We start from the raw sequence: 15,469 nt of genomic DNA, 5'->3' as shown, positions 1-15,469 counted from the left end.
AATAACTGGACGAAACACTCTTATATATTCTCAAGAAAGACCATGAAGAATACCAGAACAATTGTATTACTTCCTGACTAGGATACAAATTGCATTTAATTGGTCAGATAGAACCAAAAAAGAAATCATACATGATTTAATCAAACCCAGTTAGGGTCTAATCAATAGAGTTGTTGCAATTGTACAAAGTTTGCATCCTGTCAAGTGAAAACAGGCATCTGCATGTTGACACATCCCAGACCACGTCCTGCTTACCTGTTCATTGTTGTAGATGTCAGATGCTCCAGGAGGGGTTGGCACGCAAGCACGGGCAAAAATTTGTTTACTTCCAGACTTGGTACTATAAAGATGAGCCACTTCTGGCACTGAGCCTAGTATAGGCACATTTAGCATGTCAGCCACTGCTAAATCATCTTTGTGGGGAACCCCTCCAATAATGTAGGCATCTCTGCTCTGGATAAGAATTTTTATTCTTTTGATTGTCTTGGGACTGTACTTCAGCTGAGTGGCTAGGCACATGTGATGGTTCTGTATAAAGATAACATTATTCTTGTTAAAAGGTGTTATTTTCTATTCCATGAACCTAATTTATAATGTTGCACACAATAAATACATTATTAATAGCAGGCTGGGTTATGACCTATCCTGTAGCTTAGCAGTTTAAATTGATAAAAGCTGTTGGGGTGAGGCTCCATAATCGTGCACATCTTTAGTGTGTTGGAAATGGGCTCACTGGGAATAGAACTAATTACTACACATCTGTATTTATTTGATCCATGTGGAATTATCCTTCTGTCAGTCGGCAGAGAGGCTGGTGGCCTTTGGATAATAGTGATTCATCTCAGCAACACTTCTGGCATGGTTTAACTCTAAAGCTCCTAAAAATCAATACAAAAATGAAGAAAAACCCCTATAGCAGGGAATGTATTTCACCATACAGTTCAGCAGTATTTTAAGTGATTCTCTGAGAATAAAACACTTTGATTTACAAAAGCTTTCACTGATCACATTAAATTACTGGGGATATACATTTCCATTACACAGTAGTTCTGATAGCTACTGTAAACGCAACTGCAGAGTACTCAAGGAGAGGGTAGTATTTTTGTTGCTGTTTAAAGTACAAGGGTTTCAACTTTTTGGAAGGAATTTTTAATTTCTCCCAAAAAAGATCTATTGCTGAACAAGCTGTTCATGACAGATGCTATAACCTCTAAATTTAAACTAAGAATATTAATCACGGCAGGTGAAACCTCAAAAATATTTGCTACAACATATCCTATGCATGGTCTGCAGATAACCCAATTATCTTTCCAAAGATGTAGAGGCGCGCTGAGGTTGAGACAGATAGGAATGGACATCATGCAGAAATACTACAAAAGACATCCACTGTGATAGATTGCCATAAACAAATCATAATTGTAAGAAGAAAATCTTCACATTGAGATTTCATCTAATTTAGGCCTTAGTCAGGGAAGTATTCCTTTTCAGGATAGCATAAATACCAGATTTGCTAGGGATTTCTAGGACTGGAGAACCCAGAATATTTTCCTTCAAAGTCCTGGATGCTCATTCACAGGGACTGAAGTATAAATCCTGATTCCAATACTTGGATGGGGAGGATGGTGGAAAAGGAGATGTGGGAGCCCCTGGAAGTGGACAAAAGAAATCCCCTTTTGCCAGTTCCTCAGTGCTTTCTCATACCAAACACATGGCTCCAAAAAGTGCCCAAGTGTCTCTGTAGATGAGTCAGGCATACTGCAAGGACAGTGAAGATATAAGTCAAAGAAATGAGATACTCTTCAAAGTTCTAGCAGGAAAAAGGGAGTCACAGAATTATAAGGGCAAAAAGAGCAACAAACAAGTTTCCCGAAGTCTTTTTCCTTCCATCAGTTTTAAAACCGAGACTCTTAATGTTCTGATTCATTTGTTTCTTTTCTCCTGAGCACTGGTATAAAATCAGGGAGATGGCCCATTCTGCTGGTCTCATGGCAGAGTTCTGCCATGTAGAGAACAGGATCAATTTCTAGCCCCGGTCACTTGCTCCCTGGGGCCACGAGTGGTGATGTAGGGACGAGATTTGCTTTGTGTCTCTCAATAATGGATTTTACAGTTAATTAAGGAGTGCAGGAAACAGGCTGTAAAATCTAGTTCATTCCTGCTTTGAGAGTGGTATAGCTGCCATGATATATAGTAGTGTGAGTGAAAGCAGGTAAAAGCAGGAGAACCAAGGAATCCTCCAAATTCCAGCAGGTCTGCACAGAAGAGTGGTTAGGAGGTAAACCAAAGGGCTAGTTCCTGGTTCTCAAGCCTGTTGATTTATTTTTTTTTAAACTTCTTAAGATCAGAGAAGATGACCTTGGCATCAGCCTCACCATGATGAGCAAAGCTACAGCTACACTGTTTTGATACGCTACTAGCTGAGAATCAGCGTAGTGTAACCCTTTGTTGGAAATGTTTCTCATGGCACCTGGATGCACTGGGTCACAAGAGGTCATTCTAATAGCTAGCAAATGCCTAAGGACAACGGTATATGGACACCCTTTCCTCACAGTCTCTCTCTGCCTCCCCTCTGCAGACGCCAAGGAGCACAGGGCTACCTGTGTCTGGGTGTCTTTTCCACAGATTTTCCTCCCATCCAGTTTCATCAAAACAATTGGGAAACTGGCCAAAGCTGATTTGTGCTTCTAGAATTGCTCAAAGCAGCCTGCTAATGTGGCCTTCAAGCCATACTTTCGTATATTAGGAATAAATTTAGATACATTAGGTACAACAAAAGCTTTTTATTAAATAACCCAGAAGAAATATCCTTAAAAAGAACCTTACACAGACAAAATGACAGCTAAATCCACAGTCACTGAAGCCAATGGATGACTACGATCAGTTATCAGTACACATTCTTCTCCACACAAAAGATACATTTCTTGGACACATTAGTTAATAGATGGTAAAGAACACATGCTTAATGAAAACAAGGTAGTTTGAGGATTTTTGCATGTAAACAGGTGCACCACACTGAACACCCAAGGGTATGCCTCAACCTGGTATCACGTGAAACCCGTGATTGCCCATTCTTTCTGATGGCACTTGGCACTAATACACTTCCCAGCATTCCACAACTGCGTGAGCAGCATGATCCATAGCCATGAAACAACCATGTAGCCCTTGTAACTAAGGTAGCTCCCTACATCAGAGCATGTAACTTTTCCCAGTAAATCATAGCTGCATAATAAATTTTCACAAAGCTGTTTGCTCTTCACCTGGAAAAGGAACTTTGTTTGGAATATTTCAACAGAAATGGGAAGAGTGAAGGCTATACACAAGAGATGCATGCCTGAAAACAACCTGCTTTTACACTGAAACTACTTCAGCCAAATCACCATGACCAAAATTGTCCATGAAAGACATTTTCCATTCCTGGACAGCCTGTCCATGTTTAGCAGCACCTTTTATCCATAATATGATGTGGTTTAGATTTTTTTTTTAGCATGTTTTATATAGAAGGCTTCTTAAAGCTTCCAATATTTGGTAGTTAATACTGGAAAAATAAGCCAGTAGCCAGAGAAAAACCAGCTACAATTGTCAAAGTGCAATTTAAAAAGAAAAAATATATCACTGGTATTTATCAAGGATTTACCATCCCAATAATTTCACTTTACAAGGTGAAGGCCCACCACAGGCAGCTGTGATTCTTGTAGGTTTCCAGTATTCAGATAAAAGGACGATACTAAAGAAAAGCCAGCTCCTAAAAACACAAATATCATCTTGATGCTTTTCTCCAACTTCAGAGAAAACAGAACACATTCATACCTACAGAATTCATTTTAACTATAGCAAAACTATCAGACAGCTCTGACTCAGGGGTCTCTCCCTACACAGCAAAAGAGCTAAGCACTTTTCTCACATAGGTGCTTTCAAACTAGTTCAACAGAAAAGGATTCATAGATATATACAAGTGTTTTGCTGAACAGTATGCTACTATAGAACTACATTTGAAACCCAACACATTTATAAAACATAAAAAGCTTCTTTACCTTCTGAAACTATCAGTTTAAATCAGTACATGGTATAACCAATACTTGTTCAACACAATAACTAGAAGAGGGTTATTAATATATATCGAAAACAGGAGCAGGGCTTCAAGCATAGACCCTACAGATATAAATGTACCACAAAGTTTCATAAAAATCAAATCTCAGCTAAGACACTGTGGACTTAATATTTACAATATAAAATTATTCTCCACTGTAAAGAGTCTTCACTGCCCTGCAGTATTTTCAGAAACACTGTACATAGTGTACATTAATTAAGGTCTCTTTTTAGACCATGTTTTAGCACATGGATTTAAAACTGACTTGACAGGTTTGGAACTAATATTTCTGTATTACCCAACCTAAATTGTTTTAAGTTCTGTTCTTTAAGAAGCTCTGCATTGGATTTAATTGCAAGAAGCACTAGGAACACATGAATGATTGAACGCTGGGCTACTCAGAGATAAAGTTTGAGTAATAAGAATGGTTTATTGCTACGATTTGCTCAGAGATATAAATCTATCAAGTTCCCAGTCCCAAGCATATAGTAAGAAGGGACAGTGGTCTACAAATAGCAAATATAGGACTATCTCAACTAAGTCTATAAAGCTAAACCAGGATATTTATTTCCAATGCTCTAACTAGTAGTCTAATCAGTAAAGCCCTTAAACTTGCAATAATATTTCACTGATGTGTACCAGAGCGTTACAAGTTATAAAATTTCCAATTTAATTTTACTGCATCCCTCAAGCTGTAGTAATTAGAAGACAAACTCACAGGGAAGCTGTTTATAGCTTCAGGGGTGAGAATTTTGAACCTGTCCTGCAGGTCACCCATGTCCTCAGGGTTCCCAGATCTAACAGCTGCCTGCAGACCCAGGAGTTTATTGTAATACTGCAGTAACTCCTCACTCAGATGAAGGGGGCAGATGTAGATGACGTCCACGTTGGCATCTAAAACAAAGGGGCACAATATTCATTACTGGAAGAAAGGTAGACTCCATTCAGAACAGTAATCTGATAATTCCTGATCATATGCTAACAAACAGCTTCCCTAAAAAAGCACTGGAAATAAAAATGAGATCTGTAATTCCCAAATCTTAGTGGTTTAACTGCTTTTTCTGTGCTTCAGCATTTCTCTGAAGACAGGTCAGTAACCCAAAGAAATAGCTAGTTTTCAGAATTCAATCTGCAGAACATATTGGGGGCAGAATTTTGAAAGTGTTGCAGGGGGATTTATATGCGCGACTCACATTAACATCAATGGGAATTGCGCACTGCTTTAAAAATATATCCCATTAACTTCAGTAAATTATAAAACTGAGCTATTAAGTTTAGAAAGCTGATGAAATTGCAATTTCATACGCTGCCTGGATTTTGCATGGCCTGTTCCTATTCTTGTCCTGTCCACATAAAAGCTCACGGTAGGATACCATTAATAACTATTGCTGAGCATGTGAGTGTGCAGATTAGCTAGTTAAATACCACAGTGTGAAAATCTGTTTTTCTGCATGTAGAACAACTTGGGCTGAAAGACAGTGTATACACAAACACTTAGAGGTGAGAAAGTGAAAGTCTTTAATATATGCCGTTTTGGAAAATTTTAAATACTTGGCTCTTATAAAATATTAATGTTAATAGATGAGCTAATGAATTAATGGCCCTTGCAACATCAACAGAATACACTGCCAAAAAGCACTCATAGATTTTGATTCAACTCCTGCTGAAATTAGTAGGAAGTCTTTCATTGTCTTTACTGGGCGCAGGAACAAGAGCCTGGAAAGTGGCAGGGACAACTGCTATTACATGTGAATGAATCAGAAGCAAAGCAAGTGTTGGACTAAGGAAACCCTGAGCCTAACGTTATAGAGGAATAAGATATCCTATTCATTCACTTTGTTGTGCCATACTGCTGCAGGCAAACAACCCACATTAAAAATGTAAGGCCAGAATCTCAACTGAAGCATTAAAGCAGTACAGCATCCAACAATCAGCCCTCCATCTGAAGCCCCGACAGAGCCTTTATATAATACAGTTCATTACCATATAACTTTTTAAAATAATTAAAAGAACAGTTCACTAGAACTGTTAGTCAATACTCTATTGCTTTTAGGCATTTACTCAGACTTGCAAAATGAGCCTGAAAATTTACCAGCTAGGGTACAAAAAGATTACTTGCCAATGTCAGTTGTAATGCTGAATGGACTGCACTGTCAAAAACTGACAAGCTCAAGTGAATTTGTTAAATAAAATGCTGCAACACATTTTACTACTCTTAGCACTGCCCTATAAAGAGATACACAAGTTTCCTTTCGACACAGTGGGGCTCCAGAGACAGATTAACTCAGAGGAGGTCACAACAAGCAAGGAAATTCTCTGGTATTCTAAAGAAAAAGAAAACCAATATGGTAAATATCAATGCTCTTCGGCCAGGCACAGGTAAAGCATCTGATCTAGTTAATAATTTAGTTAACATTTAACTAGCTTGTATCTTACTCATGGTCTATTTTACATTTTACAGCAGAACCAATCTTCATGTTCACAGATTTTAAAATGAGAAAGAATGCCTGTTAAATGTGTTGACTTTGTCCCTTTAAGTTTCTAACTATCATTTTAGAGACAAAAAAAATCTATGTTAAAAAAAAAAAAACTGTACTGTGGAAAACCAATATTAGTGCCTAGATAATATATAAAGGCAATTACATTATTATTTTAGGCAACTGTAAATTTCTGGATCTAATATATTTTTGTTACAAACTTACTAAATGGCATTTATAAAATAATAATGATACTGAAATATACATGAATCATGTAAAGTATGTCATTCCAGGGAGCCAATGAAGTTGGTCACTGACAAATAATATTCTTCACTGCTTTGCTTAAAAGAGGACTGTCATTCTAGGAAAAACTTTTAAATGTATGTCTTTTGCCTCGTTTGCTAATTTAAAAAAAATTGGTTTAAATAAGGGCTTGCTCTTTTCTAGCACATCTTTCTCTCTGTATGAGCCTGAATGAACACTAGCAGAATTAGCTACCTAATTTTGTAGAACACTAAACACTTTTGATTGTTTGTGGTGCTCAGCATGCCACAGGATGAAGCTGCTTTACCTTATCACGGAGTTGGAAAGAATCAGCATGTTTTTCTTCTGAATAAAGTGGACAGAAGGAAACGCCATAGCAGATAAATTACTTCTGATCTTACATGTTCTCTATATTTAACATTAATACAAAAAGAAAGTCCTCATCAGTCATTCTCTTTTACTCACAATTATGGGCAAATAATGATCAAAAAATAGGCAGCCAACAGCTCATAACATACCCAGTATGTCACACAGCCTTCCCATCTGCATATTCTGTTGGAGAGCAAGATCAGGAATATGCTCACGGATGCATTGGGAATATCCTGGAAAACAAGTAAAACCCCCCACAAACTGTATTCAGAAAACCCCTGGTACATATTTGAAAGAAATCAGACTTTTGGATTAAAAAAAGCTGTAATAGAAGTATTTCAAATCCCAAACATGGTCTAGCACTAATTGCATCATCTTTATGAATTCACTTTTATTAGTGAACAGATGTAACATCATGTTTTTATGTCATGAGATTTTAAATACAGACCTAAACGTTACAGACCTATAGAGCTTTATAAACATGTAGACTGAGTATATTCTTTGGGTCTTCTATGTTGCTGGATTTTTTTTTTTAAGCACTGAAAAAAAATGACACCATCATTAAGCAAGAATCCTGGTACATTTTGTCCTTCTCACAGATAAAAGGCAAAAACCCCACTTCATTAAGGAGATGTCTCAGTGATACCTGATCACTTTGTTGCAGAGGATGAATGAGTGGCAGCCTGTCTGAGCTTGGATTATCTATCTGGAGGTCAGACTCCCCACTGATTGCATACTCACATTCAAAAACACTGCAGTAAATGACATGACCACTGTAACTATAATCTCTAAGCCTGTAATTTCTAAATTCAGCTAATTCTAAATTAATCAGTGTGTATATACACACACACAACCACACAAAGTGAGTTGCTAGTGGCAGTAGCTGTAATTGAATCAATAAGGAAGTTAAGCCTAATATTCAGTATTTGGCGTAAAATCTTGATTGATCTAGTGACAAGTTCCTTACAATATTTCCATATATCTGCACATGACCAATTATCTGAAACTTACGAAAAACTTAGTTTGACTAAAATCTGCTCAATATTTCAGTGCTTTCATTTTGGAAGATAGTAATAGTAGATCTTCCAGGCAAATTACAAGGACAATTATTACAAGTAATCAGCATTCTAAGGTGCTGTGGCAATGACACTTTGCACACAGGAGAGCAGAACATAATAAAATAGAGAAATGGAATTCACCAGTTCCATTTTTAGTAATTTCTTGTAAAACTTACATATTGTAGTTAGCACAATGGTACCAGGCACCTGCAGAACTACATCAATGTAAAAGATACTGATCTTTTTTCCACTCTAATATTAAACTACAGTAATTTGAAAAAGCTTGCTCTGATTACTTAAACTTTAGTCTCAAGGCTTCATTTTGTTCTCTCAGGTGGGGACCAATTTTAAGCCACTAACAATGCTGCCTTAACAATTTCAAAACATTTATATTTCAAATGTAGAAAGTAGCTGATTTCCCTACACTAAACTGTCCTCTTGAAAACACATTTGTTTCTAAGAACTAAATCTGGGCAGAAAAATAACATGCAAATATCACTTGGAAAATCAGTAATTATTTGAAAATAATAATAGTTAAAGTAGCAATCGAACAAAAGTTAAAATTTGCACGTTGCTATGGTTCTGCAGATACACTATAGCATTATACCAACTACCACATGTACTTTTCTTAGATATGTTAATAAAACATATTAATCACAATACATTAGCTTCCACTGACATGGCCCCGTTAGATTTAATGAGAGGAATATTCACTCCTTGTGAATCATTCACCTTCCAATGGACGTTATGAACCACATTAATCCTCACACCTGATACATTTTGAAGACTCTGTCCTTATATGGCTGGTCATCTGACAATGCTTATTAAAGGCAGAGGCTTAATATTCCTTTCCTTGTAGTTTAAACGAAATTCCACCCAAATGAATTACATATACTGTGATCATAGTCTACATGTTCCAGTACAACTCTAACATGCGCCATCATTTCTGTTTTGTTATGTACAGCTGGTTTACGTATCAGTAGCATTTTGCGCCACAGCATTTGGTCTCAAATGCATGAAATATTTCAGATAAATTTGCATTTGCCAGAAGCCAAAGATCCTATTTTGACTCAAAGAACCACTACTTTAGTTGATCTATTAGTTGCAATCTGGGTAAGTTAAACTCCAAATGGTGTCTGAAAATAGTAGTGTTGACAAAAGCTGGAGGTGGCAGAGCACTCGAGGATGTGGTTGTTCATTTGCACAAGGGTTAAGTGCATCATGGCACCCCACTGGTGGAGCTGGTCTGCAGGAGGGTTGACCTTGCAAAGTGAGAACTAAGAATTTTGATTACTCAGTTCAGTGGCACTGAAAGGACACTGAGGACCTTCCTCCTTCATGCGAGTTTTACAGTAGCGTATGGCGCAATGACTGCAGTGGAATGCTCCCAATTCACACAGAGGGAAGTGTAGGGAGAGTTATAAAAGTACTAAAGTAAGGGGTGTATGAATTAATGGTAAAGGGCCTGCTTTCACCTCCCCTTTCAACCTCAGCCATGACCTACTGCCCTTTAACTGCCATTTTCTTAATAAATTTTGCTCATCTCAAAGTGTCTTCTCTCAACAAAGAATCCACAGTGCTTTTCAAACTTGCTTTGGAAAAAGAAGTAGCAGTACAGAGTACGGGGGGACATGACATGACAGTTTAAGTAACCATAGGGTGATAGCTTGTTTTCCTCCTTCCCCTTGGAAGACATCTAAGATTCAGCCACCCTGTACTTTTGAGTGCTTGGGACAGGTCTAATAAATAATACCTAACTTTTCTCACTATACTTGGCACACCTACTGTTCAACTGAAACTGCTTTTAAAAAGGATTCATGTAACACACAAGAGGAAGCTTTGATATATATACAGTAGGTTATATAAGGTGACAAATTTTATTTATTGTAAATGTAATTATTCAGGTAGAAAGATTGATCGATCATTTGAAAAACAGTTGAATGAAAAAAGAAACAGTATTTGAACCCCAAATATTGCAGAAGTGTATTCATCCATTAGAGTGTGGGAGTAAATCAGATTGGAAAGTTCAAATTCATTTTTCCTAACACTAGCTGACAAAAATGCTAAACAATCTTTAAAAAATGGAATCTACTTCCTTTTTTTAGCTCTACTAGAAATCCAAAGTTTTTGTTTTGGTGAAATAAATGGAAACATTTGTTCCTCACAGCAGTATAATTTAAGCCCTTCACTATCCCTTTTCCTGGATTATTTCCAGATACTTGACATGAATCTGAAACCGTTGTGAAAATGTAGACTGCTGAGAAATTCACAGTTACGACTCTACCTCCATTTACTGGAATTCCACTTGCATGGGAAGAAAAATCAGACTCTGATTTGCCCTAAATGCTGAAGTCAAGGAAATGCGAGTAGAGAATTTCAGGCTCTATTTTTGATTTACAAAACTGAACAGGGAAACCACTAACAGTGTATCATCAAACTTCTGTCTCTTGGTGTTTATCTGCTCTGTCCCAGTCCTTGTAGTTTAGAGACATTTTTAGGTTTACCCAGACTCAGGCCTTAAAAAAAAATCCTGCTGAAATCAGCTGTCATTTTGCATAGTTAGTCCTCTTAGACTGAAACAAATACTACTTGTTTAAATTGTCCAGCTTCCTAGAAGTCTACTCAAACAGACTTCTTAATTGTAACATTCCATAAGGCTAACGAAAAGAAGGCAAAATATTTCAGCGTATTTAGCTGTTCTTTTTCAAAACAAATATTGTAAGACATGGCAGATCAAAAGCATAACTGGAAGATGCCCAAGAACAAACTACACAATGGTACGAGCTGGAAATGTTCCAGTAACGGGCCCAAAATTTTACAAATGTTTTTTAAAATTACAAATATGAAGGAGCAGAATAATAAAACATTTAAAATTATTTCTATTCTTACATTTAAAAGTTTTTTAGTTTACAGACTTCATGTTTTCATCTTTTAAATTTTAAATATAAGCTATTCTTAAAATTGTATAAAACCAAATGTGGCCAATTTCTTAGTCATTTTATGCTGATGTTTCTCAAAACTAGTTCAATCTTAACATTTCAAAAGAAAAAAATGCCATGTATTTACATTACATTTTAATAAGCTAAATACTTATCATGATTTAATTCACATAAAAACCCTATGGAACTCTACCAGAACTCTCAATATAGTCGATGCATTTAGTAAAAATAAGCATAAATAACTTTTTCAAACAGCACTTTCAAATCCCTCCTTTGGAGGGCATAATATATTTTTCCATGCCCTACTTAAATAGGCTTCCTAATTTTCTAAGAAAACATCTGCACTCAAACTATCTTTACTACTTACTTTCATCCTCATTAAGGGAAAATTTCCACTTGAATACTGCAGCCTCCTACGCATGCATATACAAATTCCTGTACTTACAGCAGAACGTTGTATAAAGCGTGTTACAGAATCAGGGCCTGAGCTCCAGGTGAAGTGCTAAATGAAGTGGAATTCCCTAGAGTTTTAGAATTTACTTAAGAGGTTGAAATAATTTTAAAACTTTTATAAATACCACTGCATGCTACAAATCCTTCAGAGGAACAGGGACATAATGATTAATTTTTTTTATGTTAACCTGTTTTGATTATACTGAGATTTTTTTAATACAACTTTGAAAGCATCTGTTGTGCAACAACTCTGCTGACTTTTGAATTCACACACCTAATTAATAATTGCTTTTTCCTGTATAAATGCTCTCCTTCACATTTTTACGCAGTTTAGAACACTGGAATGTATAACTTATTTTTAAACGATCCTGCTTTAACATAGGATTTGGTCACATGATTTAACGTAGCATATTCACATGAGACTTTAAGACAGAGGTGTAATTAAAACCAGTTGTTCATCAAATGTGTATTTATGTTAGACATAGTGAGCAGAATCATGAAATAAAAGGCTATCTGGGCTCCAAAATTGAGAGCTTAAAACTTATTTACAGTCTTCATTAATTCAGGTCTTAACCAATTCACTTTACCAAATCCTGAATCTCTCAGGTCAATTAATTTGCTATGTAAGTACAAATTATAAATCAAGTTACAAGCATTTTGACAGGATTTCATGTTTTAAGAGATTATTGGTGCATTTTAGAAATTCCCAGGAAATCATATTCTGTAATTTCTGAACACCTACACTTTGCCATTGCATTGCAGAAAACAGCTTTTAAGCTCCCCAATTCATAAATGTAATTAAATAATTACATTAGTGCTAATTAACATGAAACTGCAGATTATTTAAGCGCAAAAAACACTATTCAACTTCTTAATTATTCTTGTTCACACAGCATTTCCTTTTGCTCAGGCGCCCTAGGTGCAAATAAAGCATCCCATCTGCTCGTAATTAGAACTAAATAATTTCAGAGAATGTAGCTTATCATTTTGACTGCACATTTGATTAAAAACAGTGTACAAGCAATATCCTGGCTTATTGCTGTAACAGCAACAACACACACAGGCCCATGTTTTCCTATCATTAAAGACGACTGAAAACATTATCTGTTATTTCAGGGGGAAAAATACAACTTTTTAGTTCATTTCATACAGATGAAAGCAAATTACAGCAAATCACCTCTCCACTGAATAGCGGCCCCCACATAATGACTTTATTTGCTTAATCCCCAAATTAAACGCCGTTTCGAGCGAAGGCCCTGTGTTATTACTCTCATCATGTCGAGAACATTTTCCTGCCGAGACCAATTTGAATAAAACAAGGGGCCTTCCTTGAACTCAATCAAGGAGTCATAATGTGGTGGGTAATAGAGGTTGCTGATAGATTTGCAGGCAAAAGTGTTATACCTAATGATGGGATATGGATAATAGTCCTCCTGGAGGTCCTGATGCGATTCCAGTTGGCTGCCAGATGCTAAAAATCAAGAAGAGCATTGATCAGTGACAGGAAGCGGTAGTGGATTCATCTAGTCAAACTTCAGCTGTTTTTCCACTGTACAGTTAAGCCAGGCATAAATTATATTAATTGATTTAATTACATACTTAAAACATCTTCCCCAATTAATTTAATTAGGTGGCTACATGAAGCTACTGGCAGGGGAAGATTAGAGGCTGCTCACTTAATTAACAGAATATGAATGAAAAAAAAGAAAGCAAACATAAATGAAATTGTGAGCACTAATTAAGAGGCTGTCTGCAAACTTAAATACTTTCTGACAAAGTGGTGACAGGAATGTAGACAAGAGAGGGATTTTTTTTGAGCAAATTAAGTGCCACAAGGTATATATAAGGAACTAAGGTAATGCAGTTAAAACATTGATTTTCTGACACAACTACTGAAGTCAAAGTGAAGGGACATTTTCAGTAGAAACACTGCAACAGATTTTGCAGCCACAAAGGCTGAATCGCTGATGAAGGATGAAATATGATACTCGGACAAGTGTATGGTTAAAGGGGAAAAAAATGGAAACAGCTTATTGCAATCACTGAAGCAAGAGATGTTTAGAAAAGAAGTGCTGCCGTAACAGCTGGTAGCACTGCACACCTTGGCCCTGATGTAAAAATTCTCCAGGTGTCTCTGACGTGATTCCTTCAGGGTCTTTTTCACATGTGCCATGTGATTATGCAAGAGCCAAGAAATGGCGATCACACCTGATGCCCACTGCTGCTGCCTGAAATGGACGTAGGTTTTTCTGGCCTGATAACATCGCCATGTTGCTTGGATCTTTGTAGCGGCCTTTTCGGTACCCCCTTGGCCTTTGTATCTTTGGCCAGGTCGATTTAAGATCTTTTCCACAGTTGATTGATTCTTTATCACTGACAGAATGTCACTTTTGGTGGGATTCTCAGTAAGCTCAAAGTCTGACGCAACTTCCACCAACTTTTTACTGTTTATCTTAGCCAATGGTACAGCATAGTCCTTGAGAAGCTTTTCTGTATGTTCCAAAAAAAAGACAACGCTCCCCCAAGATAAACAATAATGTTGCTTGAACGCAAGAAAGCCTGGAGCTTTCTGGTCTATTGTGCCATGGTAAACAACAATGTCACAATCAAAGCATGGATCCTGTAAGGACTGACGTGGAGACATTTGCAGGGGCTGTGGGAAGAGAATAGCCACAGATTAAGAGTAATTGCCATTGATCATAAATGAGTGGTCAAGACACACTACTGTATTACTATTTACAACTTAACTGTGGGAATTTATGCATCTGAAATACACTCATACTGATTTATACATCATAATCACAAAGTCTAGCCCAGCTTCACCATAAAACCCATTGCCACACAAGGACCTCAGAGGTCATGCAAGATTATGAGCATTTTTACGGCAATACATTAATTGTACAGAGGAACTATGTCTGATTTACCAAATAAAAAAATTAAGCTCTACAGTGATTCACTGAACTACAATAGCATTCTTCCACTGAGACTGCCTCCACCTATCCCAGGAGAATGGGTAACATCCTGCACACAGGGTAAAACTTGGAACAGAAATGTTCCTGCCTCTTAACAGAACTCCATATTTACTGGCAACTTTAGCCAGCAACTCATTAGCTCTGATTTTCAATCTAAAGTGCACTATTTTCAAACTATTTTTAGGAACTATTTTTATTTACGTTAACAACTCATTGATCTCCATTTCTCAAGTTTGCTTTATGTCTGATTTTCAGATCTCGTCTTTCATTTTCAGATGTCCTCAGTGGCACAAAAGTCAAGAAGTCTGGAAAGATCAAGCAAAACTCCAGACAGTTTGCTATGGAACACAATAGTTAGCCGTAAAAAGAAAGAAATGTCCCTTTTGCATGGGGATCAAGAACAATCAGCAAGCATTAAGCAGTCAAGGTCAAACTCCCCTATAGTCTTCTGTAAATATAAAGGGAAACACTACATTTGCTTAACTGCAGCGAGGGAGATTTAGATGAGACATTAAAAGACTCTTTTATAAGAGTAAAGATAGTTAGTTAAGCACTGGAACAGATGGCCTAGGGAGACTGTGGAGTTGCTATCACCAAAAGTTTTCAGAACAGGTTAGAAAAACATCTGTCTGCTATATTACAGGTACAGGTAATTCTGCCTGGAGGTCTAGATAACCTCGTAACATCCTTTCTAGACTTATTTTCTAAGATTCTGTGAAAAAACAGACAAATTTAAGTAGAAGACTTGAGAAAGTAGAAACTGGCAATATATCAAGTATTTCCTATTTTCCTTCAATATTTACTATTTACTGGATTTGGTTCAAACCCTCCTGTACCAATTCAGTGATTT

The 15,469-nt window shown here is 36.8% G+C and overlaps 1 protein-coding gene across 9 annotated transcripts in view; it reads right to left on the bottom strand.

Moving 5' to 3' along the window:
• Positions 1-15,469, bottom strand: part of IQCH (IQ motif containing H) — a 73,615-nt gene that overhangs the window by 38,421 nt on the left and 19,725 nt on the right. For 8 of the 9 annotated variants that reach the window (XM_030012942.2, XM_030012943.2, XM_041123747.1 and 5 more), the window contains 5 exons: positions 13,749-14,300; positions 13,052-13,118; positions 7,347-7,430; positions 4,806-4,981; positions 256-528 (listed from right to left, as the gene is read on the bottom strand). In XM_030012942.2, coding sequence (XP_029868802.1) covers positions 256-528; positions 4,806-4,981; positions 7,347-7,430; positions 13,052-13,118; positions 13,749-14,300 — 1,152 coding nt within the window. The remainder of the gene's footprint in view (positions 1-255; positions 529-4,805; positions 4,982-7,346; positions 7,431-13,051; positions 13,119-13,748; positions 14,301-15,469) is intronic. The other variant, XM_030012948.2, reaches the window with a different exon arrangement.

Source organism: Aquila chrysaetos, chromosome 5 (genome assembly GCF_900496995.4).
Source record: "Aquila chrysaetos chrysaetos chromosome 5, bAquChr1.4, whole genome shotgun sequence".
Classification (NCBI taxonomy): Eukaryota; Metazoa; Chordata; class Aves; order Accipitriformes; family Accipitridae; genus Aquila; species Aquila chrysaetos.
The sequence above is the reverse complement of the archived record's forward strand: the minus strand, read 5'-3'. Positions and strand labels throughout refer to the sequence as shown.